The sequence below is a fragment of the Lagopus leucura genome, unplaced genomic scaffold, assembly GCF_019238085.1.
Source record: "Lagopus leucura isolate 7727_CA_CO unplaced genomic scaffold, USGS_WTPT01 Super-Scaffold_100001, whole genome shotgun sequence".
NCBI lineage: Eukaryota > Metazoa > Chordata > Aves > Galliformes > Phasianidae > Lagopus > Lagopus leucura.
In genome coordinates this window covers 87,376,063-87,398,446 of record NW_024962262.1, presented here as the reverse complement: position 1 = coordinate 87,398,446, position 22,384 = coordinate 87,376,063, and the positions used below count along the sequence as shown (strand labels likewise).

Sequence of the window (22,384 nt, the reverse complement as noted above, 5' to 3'; positions counted from 1 at the left end):
GAACAAACCAAGTTCTGTAACAGTGAATTCTAACACTCCAACGTAACATAATGGAAGGGATCGTTGGTATGCTTCTGCCACCTGCTTTTACCCAAAAATAGCTGAATGATCTTTACAGTCACCTGAATCTTTCTTTCAAAGATTTTCAAGAAATTAAATGAGAGCCAAAGACTATGGCTCCTAACTTCCAGGCTGCAAATGAGCCCAGCACTGTTAAGTCTTTAACTTCACTTTACAGATCCAAGTATTTCCTCAGGTTAGCAGGAAATGCAAAATATGACATTCCCTCATGTCAGCTGTTTGGGGACCGTTGTCCTGTGGCCTAGAGCTGTCAGTGTGAAGTTCTTTATGTTTCCTATCATAGATCCACATTATCCAAAGTTGCACCTGTCAAGCACAACAGAACGACACTTCCTTGTTCCATTGCAGAAATAAAATTTCAACACTGCATCCAGTTAATTACAGAATTTCAGGGAATACTGTAGGTAATAGCATAAAGCTCTCTTCATCTTGATAAAAATAGGAAGGCACAAATTGTCTACGCCACCTGTTTAGCAGATCTATCAGTTTTATACTATGCACAACTGTACACTCAAAAGAAAAAAAAGCTGACAGCACTAACATTATCTATCCTAACACCTAGCACCATCATCCAAGCTTCATTTTTCTGGTGTTTTTTGTTTTTTTTTTTTCCTTTTTCCTTTTTTCACTGTAACACTAACATCATGAGTAACTTTCTCCTACGAAAAAAAATCATTCTGTGAAGAAAAAAAAAACTAACAACTCTTCTTGTGGAGAGAAAGAGAGTGCTCATAAGGACTCTTGGAGTGAGATGAAAAGAATGCACACAGGGGATGTGGGAGGAGATGAATGCAATAAGCTCTGCTTACTGAAACAACAAAGCATGCAACTCTCTCTTATTACACATCTGAAAAAGAAAGCTAGAGGAAGATTAGAAGTTATATGCATTAACATACATGAAGGAGGAAAACCATGACACACATTACATCTCACCCCATGCAATTATTCAGCTGACTGTAGAACACAATTCTAGAAGTTCACAATGGAACTATTTCAGACATATGTGGGCACACAAACAGGGAAGAATGGACACTTATTTCTGCACCCTTTTTTGTCCCATGAACATAGGTCAGTGGCTTCATAAAACCATAAGGGCACCAACGAAGCATTTTTCCCAGAGTTTTTCAGAATCCTACTGATTTTGATAGGCTGGTGAAGAAATACACAGACTCATTCACCTGCATCATTGAGCCACTTTTCCAGAAGTGGCTTTAACTTGCACATGTTCTTAAAGCTGAGGTTCAAGGCTTCAAAGCGAGAGATGGTAGTTTGGCTGAAGTCATTTCCATAGAGTTTGCCCATAGCGAGCCCAACATCACCCTGGACAAAGAAAGAGAAAAAAGGGATTCACTAACAAAGGTACTTCCAAAGCAAGGAATCCTGTCAACATCCTTGAGTATTTAGTGACTCCTCTACTGCATGGAATTCAGTTTCACAGAAACTTGCTCAGCATTAAAGATTCATGCTAAAGCGAATAAAGATAAAGAAATGTCATATTTTCAAACTTCACTCGGTCAGATTAACTATGTAACTCTTTCCAGGAAATCCCTCTTGCTTTTTCTTCTTAGCATTACCACTGATCAGAACATTCCACTGAATATTAACTTGCAATTTTTTTCTTAGTTTCTTTGGAAAGGCCAAACTCTCTTTGGGAGCAGCAGATTTAAGGCTCGATGTAATCCACATCAACAAAGGAAAGTTCAAATAAGCAGAAATACAGTGAATTTATGTCCTCAAATTAGCAGAAAAACACTCTTGAAGAGATGAATGAAGCTTGTCTACAAACTTAAGTCACATTTAAATAAATGGAAAAATACTCATAGCTGAACTTTTAGTATCTTCCGAGGCTCAAATCAAATTCCTCCTCATAGGTATGCATTTCAAAGCAGGCAAAAAGTTCAATCATTTCAAATAATGATTAAAGGTAGTCTTCACTACCAATACCCATCTGCCAAAAGCGATCCATGAAATTAACAGACAGATGATCACCTCTTTACATGTTATTGTTTTTCAAAACTTAGTTTCAGCTAGCTTTCAGATATTCTGCTCAACTGTAGTTATATTGCCTCCATGTATTGCATGCTTTGAAAGTCTCATTTAATAAAGACCTATTCCTGATCATGGTCATTGTAAACAGCATGCTTTCAAGTTCTGTTTTACAGCATGAAGGTCTTGTCTTTTCAGAAAATTTAGTCATTTCTTACTATGTGCTATAAATTAGTTTAATTTAGTTTTTGTTTGTTTGTTTGTTTGTTTGTTTTTACACAAAAGGTGATACACAAAAGCCTAGAAGAAAAGACTTAAGAGCTTGAGCACAGTTAGTGGAGTTTAATTGCGACTGAGTTAGTTGGATGGTGCATAAAGCTTGCTCATCTTCCTTTAGGTCAGATCCACAACCACAGCTTGACACAAATAAAGTAACAGCATGCAGAGTGGCCACACACAAGCAAGGTAAGCCTTTGGTAAGTAAATTGTGCAGGCTGCATGAAGAAAACAAACTCCTTCTTCGAAGAGGAACCAGAACAATTGGTTTGTAAGCCCTTCAAACAGAAAAGAAAAATTGAGGAAATCTCTACTCGTATCCCATGATTCTGTGCATTTCAAAACTCACAAATCATTCCATGAGAAGTAAGCTGGATGCTGTATTGAGTTTATGAATAAAACCTGGCTATGTAAACTATTTTAGACATAAGCTGTACTATGTCTTGGAAGAGAGATTTATGAAATTTGCTCCAGTTCCCAACCAAATTTAATTCTGATACCTATGTTGTTCTTACTAACGTTTATTGTATGATTTAAAATGAATAGTTAACCATTTCTTTGTCAGTAGTTTTCAATACCAAAAGGTGGCAGGGTAGCATTGCAGATGTAGGCAAAGAAATCTGCGAATAGGAATGAGAATTTCATATTCTGGAGTGGGCTACTGAAAGTACGGAACAGAGGATGAACAAGATGTCTGATCTATGCTGTAGACTGAATGACGCTCTAGAAATGAAATGAGATGGATTATAAGGTACATCACCATTGTGTGTGCTTGTCTGTAGACACTGATAGGACAAAGGGGAATGGTTTTAAATTACAGGCGAAATTTAGACTATTTGTCAGGGGACTGAGAGAGTGGTGAGGTGCTGGAACAGGTTGCCCAAAGAAGCTGTGGATGCCCCGACCCCGGAGGCATTTAAGGCCAGACTGAATGGGGCCCTGGGCAATCTGACCTAGTAGCTGGCAACTCTGCCTGTGGCAGGGGAGTTGAAACTTTATGATCCTTGAAGTCCCTTCCAACCCAAGCCATTCTATGATTCTATGAAGTTCAGATGGATTAGAGGAGGTAATATCTTGTAGAGAGTAAAAATAACATTGTCTAAAATATTTGTTCACATAGCTTCAAGCTGTCCTGAGCAATTAGTCCCATAACTGCAATAACACCAAAACACAATCCTTCCACTGTAACTCTGCATGTCAGAGACAGAGACACTTTTAAGAAAAACAGTTAAACAACAGGCCATAAATACGTCTACTATGGACACTTCTGGAGGAAGACACTGCTGAAATTCGGTATCTTTTATATTACTCAGAAGGTAGAATATGGTAAGTGATCAGTTTGCTGTGCAAACAATCTCTGAAAAACAGCGGTGGGCTGGGTTTGAAAAAACTTACAGTGCTACTGGAAATAAATTTATTTTATCCTCTGAAAGGCAGTCTGCTTATCCAACTACAGGAAACTGAAGTAATAGGGATCTCTAGTTATCCAATTACACAAGCAAACAAAACTCATTAGAATTGCCTAAATACATACATACACACTTAATGTAGGACAGGAATGATCAAATGCAATGTTATTGCTTGTTCTGTTTGCTATCTTTAAGCTAAAAAGCAAATACTAAAATGCAAGCTTGAATAGCTGTGATCGTTTGTCCTGACCACAAAAATTCGTAACAGGGTCAAAAAAGAAGGGTTAATCCACAGCTTAAAAAGTCTTAGCTGAGCCTTTATAATCATTTCACAGTAGGACAGACTATACGTAATAGCTAAAGATCTACATAAACCTCCTCAATCAGGCTGTAGGGAAGCTATTGTGTTTTACTCTATTCTGTTCTGCTTTATTCCAGTTTTTATGTGTGTCTATTACTGTTACCTTTCTGTACCTCCCTCTAGTGGAAAGAAGGAAGACAAGGAGGCACACATGCCAGCAAAATGCACTTAATTTTACTAGGAACATTCTGTTCTTCAGTTATAATTAAGTCGCTGCCAGGAACTTTCATTATGAACCCTGGTTTTTCAAACATTTAAAACTCTGCCAGAAAAATAAATCTGACTTCAGCACATACTTTCAGCTAGAATAGGTTTCCTTATTCCAAGGGTGGACAAATCAAATATTCTGGACTGTCTGCTCTGAAGTCAGACTTTTAAATACCTACTTGGATTTTTGTTTGCTATTTCTCCTGGCAAAACACTTCTGTGCTTAACATAGGCTCCTGACAGAATGAATTGTTTACCTGGACAGGTATTTTAATTCTGTAGTGAAATATTTCATTTTTATATTGATACAAAAGAGCTCTTGCATCCAAGTGGTATTTCCCTTCAACAGAATAATGAATTGTATTGTACTTCTAATTGTACTCCTCATTCAACCATTTTCACTACATTCAAGATTACTTTTCTTCAGCTCTTTGCTATTTCTGAGCTTTTAAACAAAAAATAAATAAATAAATAAACCACAATTCCAGTTCATCTCTGCAAGGAGAGAACTTCAAAGGTGACAGTCCTTTCAGGTTTTGTTTAGGAACCTTAGCAGAAGCATTAAATACAGGAATCATTGATGTTTAATAGCAAAATACACTTGAGAGATAAAAACCCTTTGACAACCAAAGCAACTCCACAGTTGTGACATACTTTTTTTTTTTTTAAACACACAGAGCAGTTAATTGTGCTGTAGGATTTTTTTGGAACTTTGTACTTCTGAAGGCAGCTTTAAAGTGCTTTGTCCCATTCATTTTAAATCCTACAGAATGGATAGTGCACATGCAATGACATCTGGAGCTGGTAAATGCATGTACCTGCTGGGAAAATGGCTATGCTTTAAAACCAACAGGGATGTAAGATGGATGTATGGCTTTTTCTGTTATTTCTTAGAAATCCCCTACATAAAGGCCAGAGCATAACCCTATTTAAGAAGGTACTCCTAAGAAAAGGTGGAATTGTAGTCCCCCTCCAGACTTGAAAGATGAGACCTCAGATTCCACACTGGTAGGCACTAAGGTACGCAGTCTCACCTGAGTGAATCCAAGTTTGATCCGTCTTTGTTTGAAAGTCTTGGCAAACTGCTCAAGCTCCTCAAGGTCACTGGGCTCCTCCAAGCTGGGAGTGTCTATTCGCTTTGGTGTTGACTGGCTCTGTGGAAGTGGCTGAATGGGGGTCGCTGCTATTGTGCGTGTTGGGGTTGCTGGCTATTAGGATAGAGGGCAAGGAAAACATGAAAATCAGACTTAGAAGAATTACCAGCAAAAAATAACCTTAGAAAAAGTACGAGAGGTTTCTGTGAGAAAGATCCATGAATTTGACATTTCCATCAATCTGAAAGTTCTTTAAATTTATCTACATTCTTCTCAAGAACAAGCAAACGCAACTCAGAAAACTGTATCAATATGGCAGTCTTTTAAAGGCTCTGACAGAACCCATTAAAGAAACCTACGAGATGTTCAGTGCAGCAGATAACAAACAACTTTAATTTGCTACAGAAGCCGCTCAAAGAAGGGCTGAACACTCCTACTTGATATAGTTTTATTGGCTATAGACAGCTAGGTATTCATACCATTTTAATCATTTAAAAACTGAATTTACTACTTGTATGAAGTCGCAGATTGTCATCAGCCCAAAAGTATGAACTCTCCTGTATAATCTTGGAACAGTGAGCACCTAAAGGGGCAGCACACCTAGCAAATTTCCTCTAATGCCACCTCTCATGAGTGACCCAACAATTTGAGTAAAGAAAAAAATACATCACTCTCTAACCCTTCTGTTTATACTTCCAACAATAAGGATGACAGCACTGATTATATAAGAAACTAAGTAAAGGCAACCTGCAAAAAAATTAATTCCTTTTAGATCTTATTTTACTTCTGCATAAAAGGCAAATCTTCCAGAAAGTCAGCACAAGGCTCACTCTTCCTGAACATCAACATACAAGATACAGCAGTAAGAATTTGTTTAAAAAAAGAAAAAGCATAATCTCAACAGGTGAACAAAATACATTAAAATGTGATATTGCACAGTTCAGGTTTTATGTGCTGCAGAAACACTGAAAACATGTTTTAGGTACAAACCTCTAACTTCTGACATGCAATAGATAACCTGAGATACACAGACAAATCTTTTACTTAAATTATATTCTGTTCAGCTGATTAGCTTTTATATCCTACATCCAACTCCGAAACAACAGGCTCCTTCAGCGCAATTCATTCTCAAGTCTATGCAACACCACAGTAGCTTGCAAAGATCCAGAAATGGCTGTTCTAAAATAAATACTCCATACATAGCTGAGTCTTTACATAATAGTTGTTTTTTTCCTGGCTTAGTGCAGTAGCATCGTGCAATGCATAGCAGATGGTAGAGGAAGGTCAGTATCGATAACTGCATTACTTGAGAAATAATACGACCATGTATGATCTTCCTAGGACTGCAGACGTATGTGCCCCATTATTTTTAAATTGATGCTAAACACAGTGAATAATTACTTCACTGTTTTTATTGACTTCATCTCCTTTATAGAATTTACTTTGTCTTAGTGGCTTTGATACTTTTTTAAAAATCCAAGTACAATCTTTAGTGGAGTCATGCTGCTAACCTCTATAGTTTATACTATGGAGGTGAGACAAATTTCATTTTCTGCACGGCGCATGAAGAGTACTATAGGTGGTATAATAGAAAATGCAGTTTTCTAAGACTCTGATAGACACGGGCATCTTATTACAGACTAAACATTTCTTACATGTAACCAAGGCAGGAAAATACAGTATGATGTTACATAGTATTTTAGAAACAGCATGCAATCATGTAACTAAACTGCATAGTAAAACACAGAGAGAAGCAAAATTAAATTTGCAGGCACGTGCAATCTTATAATTGGTTTTCTTACTGTCTGAGAGCTTAATCATAGAGCTTTAATATTTTAACATATATCTAACAGAATACTTTAATGCATTTCTGACAATATCTTCACTTTCACAGAAGGTAACTAATAAGACTGGCAGTGACTTGACAATAATAGTGAAACAACTCAGCTAGAATAGTGACAGATTACCACTGCAATCTCTAAAAAGATACTAGTCTGTAATCCTCTCTTTGAGCAGCCCACACCTTGCTCGTCCGAATTTCACAAAAGTATAAAGTTTCCAAGAAAACCCTACAAGAAATCAAATGCTCCTCCAGTCCCATTAAATCAAAATGCTAAACATGAAAACTTTCAGCTAAAAATAAAAACAAAGTCCATGGGAAAAAAAAAAAAAAAAAAAACATATATATATATAGCACATTCAAGTAGAAAGTTACAAAACTGAAGTTACAGGTTATTCTGTTCTATACTGAATTTATCCAGAAAGACAAATTCAATACTATCACCATATTTATACCTGTAGTAGAGCTGTATTTGCTACTGTAACTAAGATACAAAGGGCTTATTCTCTTGCAATGATTCAAATCCCTCAGAAACTCATGAACTCTAGAAATAAGGCTGACCTGCGAGGCAAGGGTGATGCTTGGCTGAGACTGCAGGAGGTTGGCTTGGCTTTGCTGAGGTAGTTGCGTTAAGAGATTCTGCGCTTGCAGGAGACCTGGAAAGAGAAAATGGTAGTTTGGAGTTACCTACAGAACAATGACTACAACATGGAACGAGGTGAAACACAGTTCTTGCCAAATAATCAACGTTACAAGAAATCCGAGATGCAAGCCGTTATTTTATCCCTGCAGAGATGCCTCCAGACTTTGGAATTCGCAGGCCAAAATCTTGTATTTTTCTGAAGTCAGCACACGCTGACATAAAGGTGAAACAAAGAAGTCTGCGCTACTCTCCTCTGTAAAAACAATTGTAATGACTGAGGTTCTCCAAGTTTTGTGTGCAGGAAGCATTTATTGCCCCTTTCAGCTTACAGACATCACATGCAAACTTCCTGCAACCAATAGCTGATTGAGAGTCAAGGAGCCATGTAGAAGTAAAAAGGATTGAACACTAACCAAACATATCAAACGGGCTCCTTGACCATTCCTCTTTCTCTGCAAGCTACCCCATGCCAGCTGCCTAACAAGAAGGCAAGTTTCTCTGGCAAACTTATGCAAATCACACCAGAAGACAAAACAAGCCCAGGTGACAACCTTCTCTTGGCCAAAATATAGAAGAAATCTTTTGCAAAAATAACAAGAGGCTAAACGCTGTTTACATTGAACAAACAGAATAAGCATTACACAGAGTATATGAAGCCTCCCACTATTATGAAATGAAAACATTAAAGAAAAATTGAGATTGATGCAACCAATGTACACAATACTCTGTCACTCAAAAAATAAATTCTCTTACAGTCTGTATGGCTTATCAAGTATTTCCAGAAATTGAGAAATACCTTTGCATCTATGTAATTTAACCAGAAATTATCTGAAATTTTCTGCGTTACTAACTATATTTTTAAAGAGTAATAAACTAGACAAAGATAGATCTACAGTTAATCAGTTCCCTTGATCTTACTGCAAATAATACTACAGATATTCTGCGTAACTCCCGACTATGCCCATGAACTATCCCTATAACAATTTTAGGCTCTGACTAATTAAATCTTCATTTAGCAAGCATTTTAAATAAAGTTCCTAAAAATCGGGAGTGAATGAGAGGTGACACAGCAACAGCAGACAGATGCTAGTGACCACTCAGAGGACAGAATATCAAGTAGAACACAAAGAAAACTGCACAATTTGAGTCTGTCCATCTGACATAGTGTGCCCAGGCTCATAAGCTGGCAGGGCACACCACTCACAACCAGCTGTCTTTTAGCAAAATACAGACAAGGGAGACATGAACTAGGACTTGATAACTAGCAAGTGGGAAACTAGAAGCTTGAGAGGATAAGATCATAGGAGACACAAAAATTATCCTGGGACTATCTAGGTAGACAGGAGAAAATGCGTCTTTTGTGATGCAGTTTTGCTAAACTACAGAACAATTGTCTTCTGACACTGATTTTAACGTAATAAAATTGTAAGAGAATTTTCCTTACGCTAAGTAACAGTACAGCACAGACAACTTTGCAAATTTGCTTTGTATCACATGATGAATGTTGTGGCTGCAGTTCTGAAAAATCACGGTGAGGGAATGGGTCAGTTTGAGAAATTCCAAGACTGCTAACTACTAGCACACATACAGTGCTTATTCCAAGGCAAATGTTTGTCTACTTGAAAGATTATTCGAGCTACTTGAATCTAATTACTAATTAGAGAACAATCACCTCTAACTGAAGAACTTTTGATTTCAACTGAGAATTTGAAACAGAAAGGGCCAAAGCATCACAGTGATGCTATAAAGTGGCTGACCAACAGTGAGACAAAAAATGGCATCTGTGACCACATGTGATCTTCAATCTACCTGCTAACACCACAGATCACACGTTATTGACTCACAATTGTAATCAAGAGTACTTAGGATTACCCTTTTGCTATGCTTTGTCCTGTCAGTCATGCCTAACCAATCTGGTGGCCTTCCATGATGGAGCAATGGCATTGGTGGACAAAGGGAAGATTACCGATGTCATTTGCCTGGACTTGAGCAAGGCCTTCGACATGCTCCCCCACCACATCCTTATCTCCAAATTGGAGGGATGGGAATCGGATGGGTGGACCACTCGATGGATAAGAAACTGGTTGAAAGGCCGCAGACAGAGGGTGATGATCAATGGCTCTATGCCCAGGTGGAGGCCAGTAACGAGCGGCATCCCCCAGGGGTCTGTCTTGGGACCGGTGCTCTTTAACATCTTTATCAGTGACATCGATGACGGAAACGAGTGCACCCTCAGCAAGTTTGCTGATGGCACCAAGCTGAGTGGTGCGGTTGACACGGTGGAAGGAAGGGGTGACATTCAGAGGGACCTCAACAGGCTTGAAAGGTGGGCCCGCGTGAACATGATGAGGTTCAACACAGCAAAGTGCAAGGTTTTGCATTTGGGCTGGAGGAATCCCAGGTGTGTACACAGACTAGGAGGAGCAGTCCTTGAAAGCAGCCCTGCAGAGAAGGACCTGGGGGTTCTGATGGATGAAAAACTTAACACGAGCTGGCAGTGTGCTCCTGCAGCTCGGAAAGCAAATGGTATCCTGGGCTCCATCAGAAGAGAGGTGGCCAGCAGGGACAGGGGAGCAGACTGTCCCTCTCTACTATGCTCTTGTGAGGCCCCATCTGCAGTACTGTGTCCAGGTCTGGAGCTCCCAGTACACAAAAGACTGAGAGCTGTTGGAGAGGGTCCAGAGGAGAGACACAAAGATGAAGGTGCTGCAGCACCTTCCCTATGAAGACAAGCTGAAGGAGCTGGGCTTGTTCAGCCTGGAGAAAAGGCGGCTGCGGGGTGACCTCATTGCAGCCTTTCAGTACCTAAAGGGAGCCTACAAACAGGAGGGGAATCAACTCTCTGAAAGGGTAGATAACAGCAGGACAAGGGGAAATGGTTTTAAGTAGAAGGAAGGAAGATTTAGGTTGGATATCAGGGGAAGTTCTTTACGGAGAGAGTGGTGAGGTGCTGGAACAGCACCAGGGAGGTTGTGGATGCCCCGTCCCTGGAGGTGTTCAAGGCCAGGTTGGATGGGGCCCTGGGCAGCCTGATCTAGTATTAAATAGGGAGGTTGGTGGCCTTGCATGTGGAGATTCATGATCCTTGAGGTCCCTTCCTACCCAGGCCATTCTGTGATATCAGGTGGCTCTGTAAATGAATGACCTCAAAGAAATCACACAGGATATTTTTCTGGCAGTAACACTTCTGCTAAAGAGCACACGCTGACTATGCTTTGCCTCATTTTATTCTTGCTCGTATATTCTGAAGTAATTATCACTGAAGGACAGAATAAAATATCCTGAACGTGTTTCACACATGTAGTTTTTATGTTATTTTACCCTTCTTAAATACTGATGCTAAGTCCCTCAGAAAGAAACTGGAGAAAGAAAAAGTTAAACTTCTAGATGACCAGAGTAATAATTAGGAATCAGAGAAAGCAGCTGAACTGTTTTAGTAAAGTATGCATCTCTCTCATTTACTTTTCAAACAGTTGCCATCTTTTCAGATGAGATTTGTACTTGGCTTTTTTTCCCCAAAAATATTACTCCCCATGCTTTGGTCTAATAAAACTTCAGTGACAGTACAGAGCCCTTAGCATAGCCTTTAAAAACAGTTTAAGTACAAAATGGCACCCTTTGGGCAACTGCAGTGGCATTGGTGTTTCAGACTGGTTTGCTTCTTTGTGGACTGATACTGGCGCCAATGCTGTTTATTGTCTTTATTACTAAAATGTACAATAGAGCAGAATATACTCTCAGCAAGTTTGTGGACATCAAATAGGAGAACAGTCAATTGACTATAAGCAGGGGTCCAGGCTAGCTGGACAAATGGAACCTCATGAAGATCAATGGAAGAAAATACAAAGTCCTGGGTATGGGCTAGAATAACCCAGTACAGCAGTACAGGCTGCACACTTACAGTCTAGAGAATAGTTTTGCAGAAAAACACCTGGGGGTGGGCAACAAATCAGCTCTATGCCTTCTTAGCAATCACATCTAAGGTTATATTAATTAGTAAGAGCATAGTCAGTAGGTAGGCCACTGATTCTACCTAAGTAAAACCGTATAAAAAATATATGTCCAGCCTGTGCTGGGCTGCCCAATACATCTCCAGAGTACAAGACACAATGACATCCCAGATTCATACATTCAAGGCCTATCGAAATGGCTAACAAGTCTAACAGTCACACAAGGAATGTGCCAATAGACCTGTTTTGCTCAGCTACTGCTGTCTTCAAGTATAGAAATGGACTATTCTTGAGGGTGTGCACAATAGCAAGCAGCAACAGATAGAAGCAAGAACATAGAAAACTCCAACTAGATAAAAAGAGAGTTGTTTTTCTAGGCACTTTTCTGTGTGTGGACTTTTTTCATTATGCTTTTTTAAATTGAGAGAAGTGCCTGAAGAATTTCTAGCCTTGAAGATGTTCAAAAATCACCTAGAACAGCCAGAGACCATTACTGTTAATAGAACAGACGGATAAGAACGCTACAAAATCTCTATACAGTCCCTTTCAACCTATGTGATTTTATTTTTTTTTTAATCCATAAGAAATACTGTACTATCCACATCCTCTGGATACTGATATCTAACCTTGCAGAGATAGAATCCAGTATAGAGGGTCAGAAATAGTAAGAGTCCAGCAGTTTTACTGCACTAATAATGGAAAATAAATCAATTACATGAAACTGATTGTATGGATAATTGTATGGGTGTACAGAAGGTTACATGCAAGAAAAGTCTGCTGTTTTGGAGGTATCTAATTTTGTTTTAAATATTTAAAGTAAAGGCATCTACAATCACCCAGAACTTTTCCTCTAATATCTACAAGGAATGTAAATGACAGCTCAAGCCAAAGACTTCCTGCCAACCAACAGTCCCTAAGGACTGATCTGGGGTTTAGTTGCTATTGTCTAAAACTAAGCAAATATTGAAGTGCAAATTTTTTCAGCATAATCTTTGAAAAGTTGGCCCATCCTCATAATACATAATTTATCTCCAAGCTCCCTAAAAGAGTGATTTTTTTCACTGATGAAAAACTTGACTGCTTTTTCTCTGCCAAAGCTGTTCATTTTCTCACAGATGTACCCTGGAAGTTGGCATGTACAAAGCAAAACCATTATATGATCATAATTTGATTAAATGGGGAAAAAAAAAAAAAACAAAAAACAACGAAAAGAGAAGTATCAGACTACACATTACATACAGTGTTATTTGACCAACTTCACCGATCATTCTAAATGCAAAGAAACTCCTCCTGGTCACTTCAGCGTACCTCATTTTATCTAATCCTGATCTTCTCAAGTGGGGACTTAGAGCTGGAATCATACTGGAAAATCAACACAGTAGAGAAAGTACTAACCTACAGATTCCTACAAGCACGTTGCACAGATACTATTCCACCGCACGCTGCTGTACCTTTTGCAGGATCCACTTAACTTTTAGGATCAGTTCAAGAATACGGATGCATACATGCTAAAGCTGGTAAACTGCAGTGTTGAAGAAATATCACTTCATTGATCTATGCAAAGGTGCTGGCACCCTACTACTATGAAAATCTACATTTTTACCTACTGATGCTATTTGGATTGCTAGCTCTAAGTCTTAATTTCAAAGCAGATAGTAAATATTAAGGACATAATTCATATCTTGGTAATGAATACCTGTAGCCCAGGGGGGAAAAAAAAAAAATCACCCTTTAAAATCACTGCTGTCAAATTATTCCTGCTTCCAATTTAAGCTTTTCCCTCTTGTTTGGTGAATGAATATGAGTTAGTTACATTTTATTCAAGTCCTACAAGCACACTGCAGGTACGCAGACTCAGGAGAGACAAACAGTTGCCTGTTAAAATGTGACGTATCTAAGAAAAAACAGAGGTGATTTTTTTTTTTTTTTTTTTAAATTCCAAAATACAACTAGAAAGTATCTGAGAACAGGAACGAATTTGGCCTGCTGCCATCATATCAGGTATTTTTACAATAAGAAAAAAAATCAAAGGAGGTCTTCAATAATAAACAGCAATAACCTGAGAACAGGTAGGCTCAGATTCAATGTTTAAAGCTAAACAGGAACCCTTCTTCCACATTTGCTTTTCTGGAGAATTTCCTTACAAGTATCTCATGTTTCTAAACCAGTTCTCTCTTCTTGACAATGATGCAATCTTTCCTCACGTCTTATCTTCTGTATGCAGGATGAATTTAAATGAAATTCAGCACCATTTCCCCTCTCCATTCAGATTTTTACTAATATAATTTTTATTGGCAGTATCTTCCAAGTAAAAAGGCAAACGGTCATTCAAGTGCAGTATTTTTGAGAAGCAGCTACAATTACAGGAAAGGACACTGAACTGGTGATTCTAGAGGCAAATCTATTACTTCACAGAATACAAGATACATGAGGTACAAAGAGTATTAGGTACTGCATCCCTGCCTGTAATTGTGACAAAATATGGAGATAATAATTGTTCTAAGTAAGAAATTATTCTAAAGTTCTACTTCCACTTAGTCTTCTACTTATCTGCTGAGGCTTAAAACGGTACCTTTGGGCATGAAGCCATCTATTACAAGCTATGATAAACAAAGCTTTACAATTTTTTTTTTAGTATAAACTCCTGTATAACTAGAAATCACGTGTAAAAGGAAGACAATTGCACTACAGATAGAGCAGCAGACTTAAGGGAGAATTTCACATCTGCTACTGTGATTTATGCATTGAAGAAAGCAGAATGACAAACTGCTTTTTTTAATTAATACTCGGATTTTTAATTCTCTGGAAAACTTTGCAAGTTAGTCTCTTAAGAAGATTTAAGCCACCAAATTCAGTCCCTTCTAAGAACGTATAAAAGTTTGCTGATGACTGCGTCATTCTACCTCCACCATCTCTTCAAGCAGGAGATGCTTCTCTCCACCTAATGTTTACATTTCTTCTATGACCCTGCTTAGTGATGCTATTCTTCATCCATTTCCCTCAATACTAATCTTATGTATTAAAAATAAAGTTTCTCATGCACATAAGCACACGACATGTACAAAACATGCAATGCAGAATATCCGGAATAGATAATCTATAAACATGAACTTTTATTTTAGTTACTTAGTGGATGCATATATATAGCTGCACACGGTACCTATAAGGCATCCAAAAAAAAGTTTAATGTCTTAAAGAAACATCTGTGTTAGTTTCTGTGATTTTTTTTTGCTTGTTTTATGAAGTCGACTAATGGAGCAATAGGACAAGAACAAAATAGTGAAGTCTGCTCAACAGAAATGATAAAATAAAAATACATATTTTCTCAGTCTTTCTTATAAATGATAACATACTGTTCAAGACTGTCTAACAATAACTATGAAATACTGCAGAATGTCATACCTAGAAAGTGAGATAAGGACTATTATGACATACATCTTGCTTTATCATTGAGTGCTCATGAAGAAAATTAGATCCATTCAAGCATTTCAGTTTGGAAAGCTGTCACACACTAGAGGCTGATGGTCAGAATACAGAATATAAATCTTGCTATATTTTTGAACTATTCAGTTGTCCAGACTGCACATTATCAGTAAAACATGGTGTTTCTACACACACTGCGTCAGTGATGACAGCAATACGCAGGCCTCAACTGCAGTAAAGAAATCACTTTCAGGGCAGTTCCCTGCAAAATAAACTGCAAACATCTTCTGGTAGCTATTTTACTTCAGAAGATTTAAAACAAAAACCTTCCCTTCTATTCTGTAATACAAAACTCATGTTGAGAGATGAATGAAATATGCTTCTGATACTTCCACCTTGCTTTGAGAAGCATCTTCAGAAGTATTTTAGAAAACCCAGGAGAAATACTCTGAAAACTGTAGGCAGATATGAATAATGATTGCTAAATTTTTCAAAACAATTGGTTTTTTTGCTTGTTATTTCCTTAAAGGAGTATTTTAAAGTTTAAACATATCATGAAGATTCTTGAACAAAACTTTGGTGAAGTTTGATGTCTCCTAAAAACTGTATGTAAAGCTTTTAAATTCTGCCTCATTTCAAGAAAGTAGCGTATCACTGAATGCCTCACATAGCTGTTTTCTACCACTGCTGACATAAAGTCTCCTAAATCTAGTATTGTTAAAAAAAAAGGTTAATTTTGGCTAGTCTTTTATTCAAATGTTAGCGCATTCAGTTTCAGCATAATGAAAAGCCAGTTCTCCAGTCACACTACGTAAGAAGAAATGATGCATGCACACACGCACACACACACACACACAAAAACCCAACAACCTAAAAGGTACAGAAGAAAATAAGGTGCAAAGAGCTGTTTTATAGGACTCTTCAGCCAGGAAGGATATGCATTCTGAACCTTTGGATTCCAGGGCCTGAACTACTGAAGGTTCATGTAGAAAATAAGGGAAGAAAAGACCATTTGATTCTATCAGCACTGGAGTCTATTATCCGTGACCAAACACAGCTGCCTGAGGGCATCAACAAAGAGTGCAATCAGTACTGTAATGTACTGCAACATTAGTTCTTAGAGTGAAGATCTTATGCAATATCTTAATATGGCACTACTTTCTACCATTATCTTGATTTGGCTTTAAAATGCAATCTATAACACATCTCCAGGCTTTCACCTCTTAGGATTCTGCCTATGAATTCTGGAGTGTTGTCTTCCCAGTAGGCATCCTTAGAATCAGAGAATCCATGGAATCATAGAATTCCATAGGCTTGCATCTTGGGTCAGAAGGGATCTCAAGGATCATCTAGCTCCACCTACCTTGCTCCATGCAGGGCAGCCATCCACTAAATCAGGCACTAGGTCAGGTTGCCTAGGGCCCCATCCAAACTGGCCTTGAACATCTCCAAGGACAGGGCATCCACTGCTTCTCTGGGCATCCTGTGCCAATGCCTCACCACTCTCTCAGAGAAAATTTTTCCTGTCATCTGATCTAAATCTCCCATCTTTTAGTTTAAAACTGTTTCCCCTTGTCTTATCACTATCTACCAGTGTAAAAATTTGATATCACTCCTTCCTTCTTGAGAACCCATCCAGAAATTCATGATGCAGTATTTCCCAAGAGCCTTTGTTACTAAATGTCCCCATAACATGATCTCTGGATTGTTTCTCCTTGAGAAGTCAGCTACACAAACTTTGATGAGGCTGAGATCTAATACCCAAAAAGGGCCAACCTGTTAGATAGGAATCCTAATTGCAATACTGTTACTTTTCCCAGGGAATATCAAGAGATAATGAAGGTGTATAAACCTTCCTGGTTCCACTTTTTCCTCAAAAAAGCTATGTAGGATTTTCTTTTCTGGCAAGGAGCACTTACCCTGCTGCCCCTGCGGTGTTTGTGAGATGATGAACTGTGCTGGCTGCAAGTTGGTTGTTGGATGCACCAACACAAACTGTTGCAGGTTGAGATTCTGCTGCTGAAGCTGCTGCAAGTGCTGCAAATCCTTAAGGAAACAGGGGAAGGGGAAAAAAAAAAAAAAGAAAAAAAAAAAGAGGAAAAAAAAAGGAAAAGGAAAAAGAGCTGTTGTTACACATTTATGTCAGCCATGATTCCTAATTAAACTATATGTTAAATATAGCAGTCCTGCTACTAAAACATCTTTTAGACTGGTACTGTGAATTTCACTGCCCTACAAAAAAAACCACAAAACGAACAAAAACTGCTTGCCAAACAACACAGCAAAAGAATTCTAACATTGTTCTGCTTCAATTTAAAAAATATCAGTTCCCCGCCCCCTCAACCAAAGTGTCTGAGTTTCCAAATACTTGTCAGCACTTTCATTTTTCGGATTTATGTTTAATGATGCAACTTCTGCTACAACATTTGTTGTATTTGTTAACAAATCCAGCACATTTTCGCTAGGAGCTACAAGGGCTGCTCTGAAGGTAACGTCTCCTATTTTATTACGTTGGTCCACAATGCCAGAGGCGGATGTTGGTGGTATGGCAGTAGAGATTGAACCCTCCCATCAATATCCCATTACATGTTGCCATGTGACAGATAGCAGCAGATGGGCAGTCTGATATGAGAACACATATGAAGCAAAGGGGTGCCGCTGAATTTCTCTATGTGGAAAAATGGCACCCACTGACATCCACTGATGCTTGTTGAATGTTTATGGAGACCAAACAGTGGATGTGAGCACAGTGAGCCAGTGAGGTGGTGCTTCAGTAGCCGTGACAGAGGCAGTGGATTACTTCCACTGGTGCAGATTTTTATGAGCATGGCATACAGGTTCTTGTTTATCACTGACAAAAACGCACAGCAAATGGTGGTGACTGTTGAAAATAACGTTTTGTTGCTGAGAATTTGCCCTATCAAATAGCTTTACTCTGCTCTTTGTATCTGTTACATTCTCCATAGAAATAAATAGGAGGCATTGCTTTCAGAGCAGCCTATGTACTTTTTGTTTATAACAACGGTCTGCAAGTACCATTTTAATAGTAATAGGAAAGCAAAAAATTATATAGATTCCTTGTTTGCACTCTAGTTGTTCAAGTCAAATTTTGAGAAGCAGCTAACCCAAATAGTAAACAAATACATCTGATTAATTTTCAATCAAATTACAATAAGTGTAGTAGACACAGCTAACCAAACACTGCACTATCGTAGAACTCTACTTTTATGTATTTAAGCCATTCAGACCTGTTTATATATATTTTTTTATAACTGGTTTTGACATAAATGTTGATCTCTGAGAAACTGAATCATCAAGAAAAACTGATTGATGAAGAAAAATTCTCCAGCTACACTTGTTTAGCTGGAGAATAAAAAAGCAAAGTTATAAAATAAAAATCACAGCAAAATAGCCTTTTAAAACTTCTTCAGAGAAGGAGATAACAAGAGTAACTGAAATTTGAAAGCTGAAGCACAGTATAAAGTTAGCCAACAGAACAGCAGCGATCTGCATAAATTATCCATACACACACAGAATCTTTCCCAGAAGAAGCTATTTCAAGGAGTGTGCTGCTTGCCAAGCAGGTATATGAAGTCAGAAATATCTCCCACATTTACAAGTTCCAATTAAAACAAAATCAAAAAGCTGTCCAAAACTTTCTTTCAGGTAAGCTGCTTAGATACTCAAGTATCTGCTTGTTGACAGAAAGCCTTAGCCAGGTCTACCAGTGTCCAAAGGCTAACAACATCAGGCCACTCCTAAACCAGCACTCAAGTATGACTGCATGAACAGAGCTGCTCATGTTAACGTACCTCTAAAGCGAAATGAAAGCAAGTGAGACTAACAAAGACCTGCTTCTTAAGGTTTGTAAACTACCATGCATTTTTGACTGATGCAGGTTACTAAGCACTCGCACAAGCTGCTCTGCCAGCAGATATGAAAGGTCATTAACTGCTAAGCAGCAGAGACAGGGTTGAAAAGTCAAGACAGTGTCAAGGATGACTTTTTATAACAAACAAAACAACCATTTGCAATATATATCTGTCTGGGTCCTTATGTTATTTTTAAGATGTTAAACTAAGACTTAAAAGCTCCAACAATCTTCTGAGGAGGTGAGATGGGAATGTCAGAAAGGCAGCTTAAGGAGTTAAAGAATCCACTGACTCATGAGACCTCAAGACACGCATTACAAGAAAATGACTACTTAACCTGCATTTATAAAGGCACTGGCCATCAGCCACTTCATCAAGTTAAGTCAAAAGTACGCTGAATAATAATATGGCAGACAGACACCAGATGGCACTGACCAAACAATGGAAAGTTCTGTTTTAGAAGAAAATGGCAAAATAACAAAAAAGGCCTCATGGCACAGGGTGTTTTTAAGTTGATAGTACTGTTTGCTTTTGGAAAATTTGGGTACTGCAACCATTCCTACAGAACTGAGGCTAATTTCCTTCCTTAAAAGATAGGCTTCTTCCTTTTTTTTCCAGGAATGTTCCAAGTTTCTTCTGGCTTCATGTTAAAAGCTATACTGGCTAGAAATGTTATTAAAATCTCCTACATTGAGCCCAATGCGACACAAACCTCATTTATTGATACTCATTACTCTCCACTGGTCACCTTTCCAGACTGAGCAAACCCTCCAGAACAGTGGGTCTCACACAGACCTGGATGCGAGGACTAAATGTAGAAGAAGAAACAGAACAAGGTGCAAGGTGACTATGGCTGAGAACCTTGGGGGAAAAAAAACAGAAATGAAGAATCATAAAATCACAAGGTTGGAAACGACCACAAGATCATCTAGTCCAACAGTCTCCTCACCACCACTGCCACCACTAGTAGTGAACCATATCACACAGCACATCATTTCCAGACGCCTCTTGAACACTGCCAGGGACGGCGACTCCACCGCCTCTCTGGGCAGGCCATCCCAGTGCCTGACCGCTCTCTGAGAGAATAAGTTCTTCCTTATGTCTAAGAGAGGCTAAAAGATGAAAAGAACAACAAAAAAAATATAAATCCAAAAAGCAGAGCTAAGAAGAAAGTTTTGAGGAAAAAAGTATGGACAGAGATAGTGGGCCTCCTCCCCTAAAGCAAGCTAATTAGAAATTCCCAAACAACACAGTATATCTCAAATGATTTGAAAAACCACAAGAGAAAGAAGTACGTATGGAAAAAATCCTAACACACCAAGAGTACTAAAAACCAGGATGGGGTATATGGTAGTGCAGGCATGTCCAGCCTACAGCCCACATGCAGCCCAGCACAGCCCACAGCGTGAGCCACCCCATGCTACACCAGGCCCTCATGGCAGTGGCTCTTCCCACTGAGCAGCCCAGCTGGGCCTCAGCACCAACAGAACATGAGTGTGCTGCTAACCCCAGCTGGGCTGAAGCCAGGGCACGGGGCACAGCATGGTGCCAGCTCAAGTGATGGCAAATCATCTTACGCATTTTGATACACTAGCTAAACACAGTCCTGTGAACAGAGAAGAATTACGCAGCCATGCTTTCCATGTTGATAAAGGAATTCGAGAGTAGGTCACATATTCCACTGATAGGTTTTGTGGCTTTTTTTTTTTTTTTTTTTGGCTTTGTTCCTCTTTTTTTGTATGTTTTAATAACAACCATTAAAAATCAAAACAAGTTTTGTAATTTATAGACATTGACTGCATTATATTTTATGATGGCTATCCAAAAGTAATGCCTCCTATTTTACTATTATGTTGGCCCACAATGTCAGAGGCAGATGCTGGTGTGGTACGGCAGTAGAGTTGAACCTTCCTGTGTTTTTGCTGTATGACAGCTGGCTGACGAAGGGGTAGTCTGGCAAAACGGTGTCTGACATGGAAGCACATAAGCAGCAAAGGTATGGAACTGAATTCTTCCATGTAGGAAAAATGGCACCCAATCAAATTCATCAACGCCCGAAGAATGGCTGTGAAGACCAAACAGTGGATGGCAGCACAGTGAGGTGGTGAGAGGTGCATTCCAGCAGTGACAACAGTGACAGTGAGTCACCTCCACCAGTACAGATTTTTACAAGTGTAGCTTGCAGCCTCCTGTTCAACTGGCAAAAAAATGCAGAGATAAGGGTGGTGACTATGAAAAAACAGAGTGTTGTCGCTAATAACTTGGTCAAACAGTATCATTGTGCTCTTTGTATCTGTTGTCATTTCCATGGAAGTAAGTAGGAGGCATTACTTTCGGAGCAATGTACATATATACAGGCCAAGACAATTACTCTTCACACAGTGTGGACCAGGCAAGCCAAAAGGTTGGGCAACCACACCACAGAATATTTGTGAGATCAAATAGAAGAACTTTTTGTTTAAGGGTATCCAGTCAAAACATAGTAGCTCTTATTGTCAGACTCTAATCTCACTTCAATATGAGAAAACTTTTAAAACTGAAGTGTCAAGAGAACTGGTATAAGTAATCTTTTTCTCTAAATCTGCTTAGGTAAATGGTATCTTGACTGAGTCTTGTTTAAATATAGAAATAAAATTATGTAACTTAGAATAGAAACACCACCTTCAAGGCAATTCACTCAAATAGCCCTACCAATCTTTCAAATTCATTTGAAATCCAACTTTATTTCTACTTCTGGAAAATTTATTATTTTCTTGTAGCACTACAAAAAAGTCTCCTGACATCAACCATGTGAACAACTTCTGACACAGTTTTCCTAGGCCATTCCTTGTTTTCCAAATCGTAATCTGTGTAATTTCGCAAGTATGTAGAAGGAGAGGGACAGACTTTTGAGGAAACAAAATTTTCTGGTGTTTCCCATGAAGTTAGAAAGATCAAAGCAATCCAATTCCTATCTCTGCCAAGAGGAGTGGAATATTTTGACATGAGGACTTTTTTTTTTTAAATCCAAAGTTCTAAATTCAACACCATTATCTTAAGTAAGAACTTCACCACAAACTTAAGTATCTCTGCCATTTTGAAGTTTACATCATATAAACTCTGATGATGCACTCTGAAAACAAGCAAAGAAGTTTCCAAAGAACTCAAAACTTGGTACAATTGCTTAGTGACGATTTAGCATCAGCTCACAGCAGCAGTACTGACACCTTACCAGATTTCTGCAGCAGATACCTAACATTAAC

General features: G+C 38.6%; 1 protein-coding gene across 4 annotated transcripts in view; it reads right to left on the bottom strand.

Annotated features, from left to right (window-relative positions):
• Positions 1-22,384, bottom strand: part of POU2F1 (POU class 2 homeobox 1) — a 47,069-nt gene that overhangs the window by 8,795 nt on the left and 15,890 nt on the right. For 2 of the 4 annotated variants that reach the window (XM_042868161.1, XM_042868163.1), the window contains 4 exons: positions 17,190-17,316; positions 7,816-7,910; positions 5,355-5,528; positions 1,260-1,401 (listed from right to left, as the gene is read on the bottom strand). In XM_042868161.1, the coding sequence (XP_042724095.1) occupies positions 1,260-1,401; positions 5,355-5,528; positions 7,816-7,910; positions 17,190-17,316 (538 nt within the window). The remainder of the gene's footprint in view (positions 1-1,259; positions 1,402-5,354; positions 5,529-7,815; positions 7,911-17,189; positions 17,317-22,384) is intronic. The other 2 variants (XM_042868162.1, XM_042868164.1) reach the window with 1 other exon arrangement.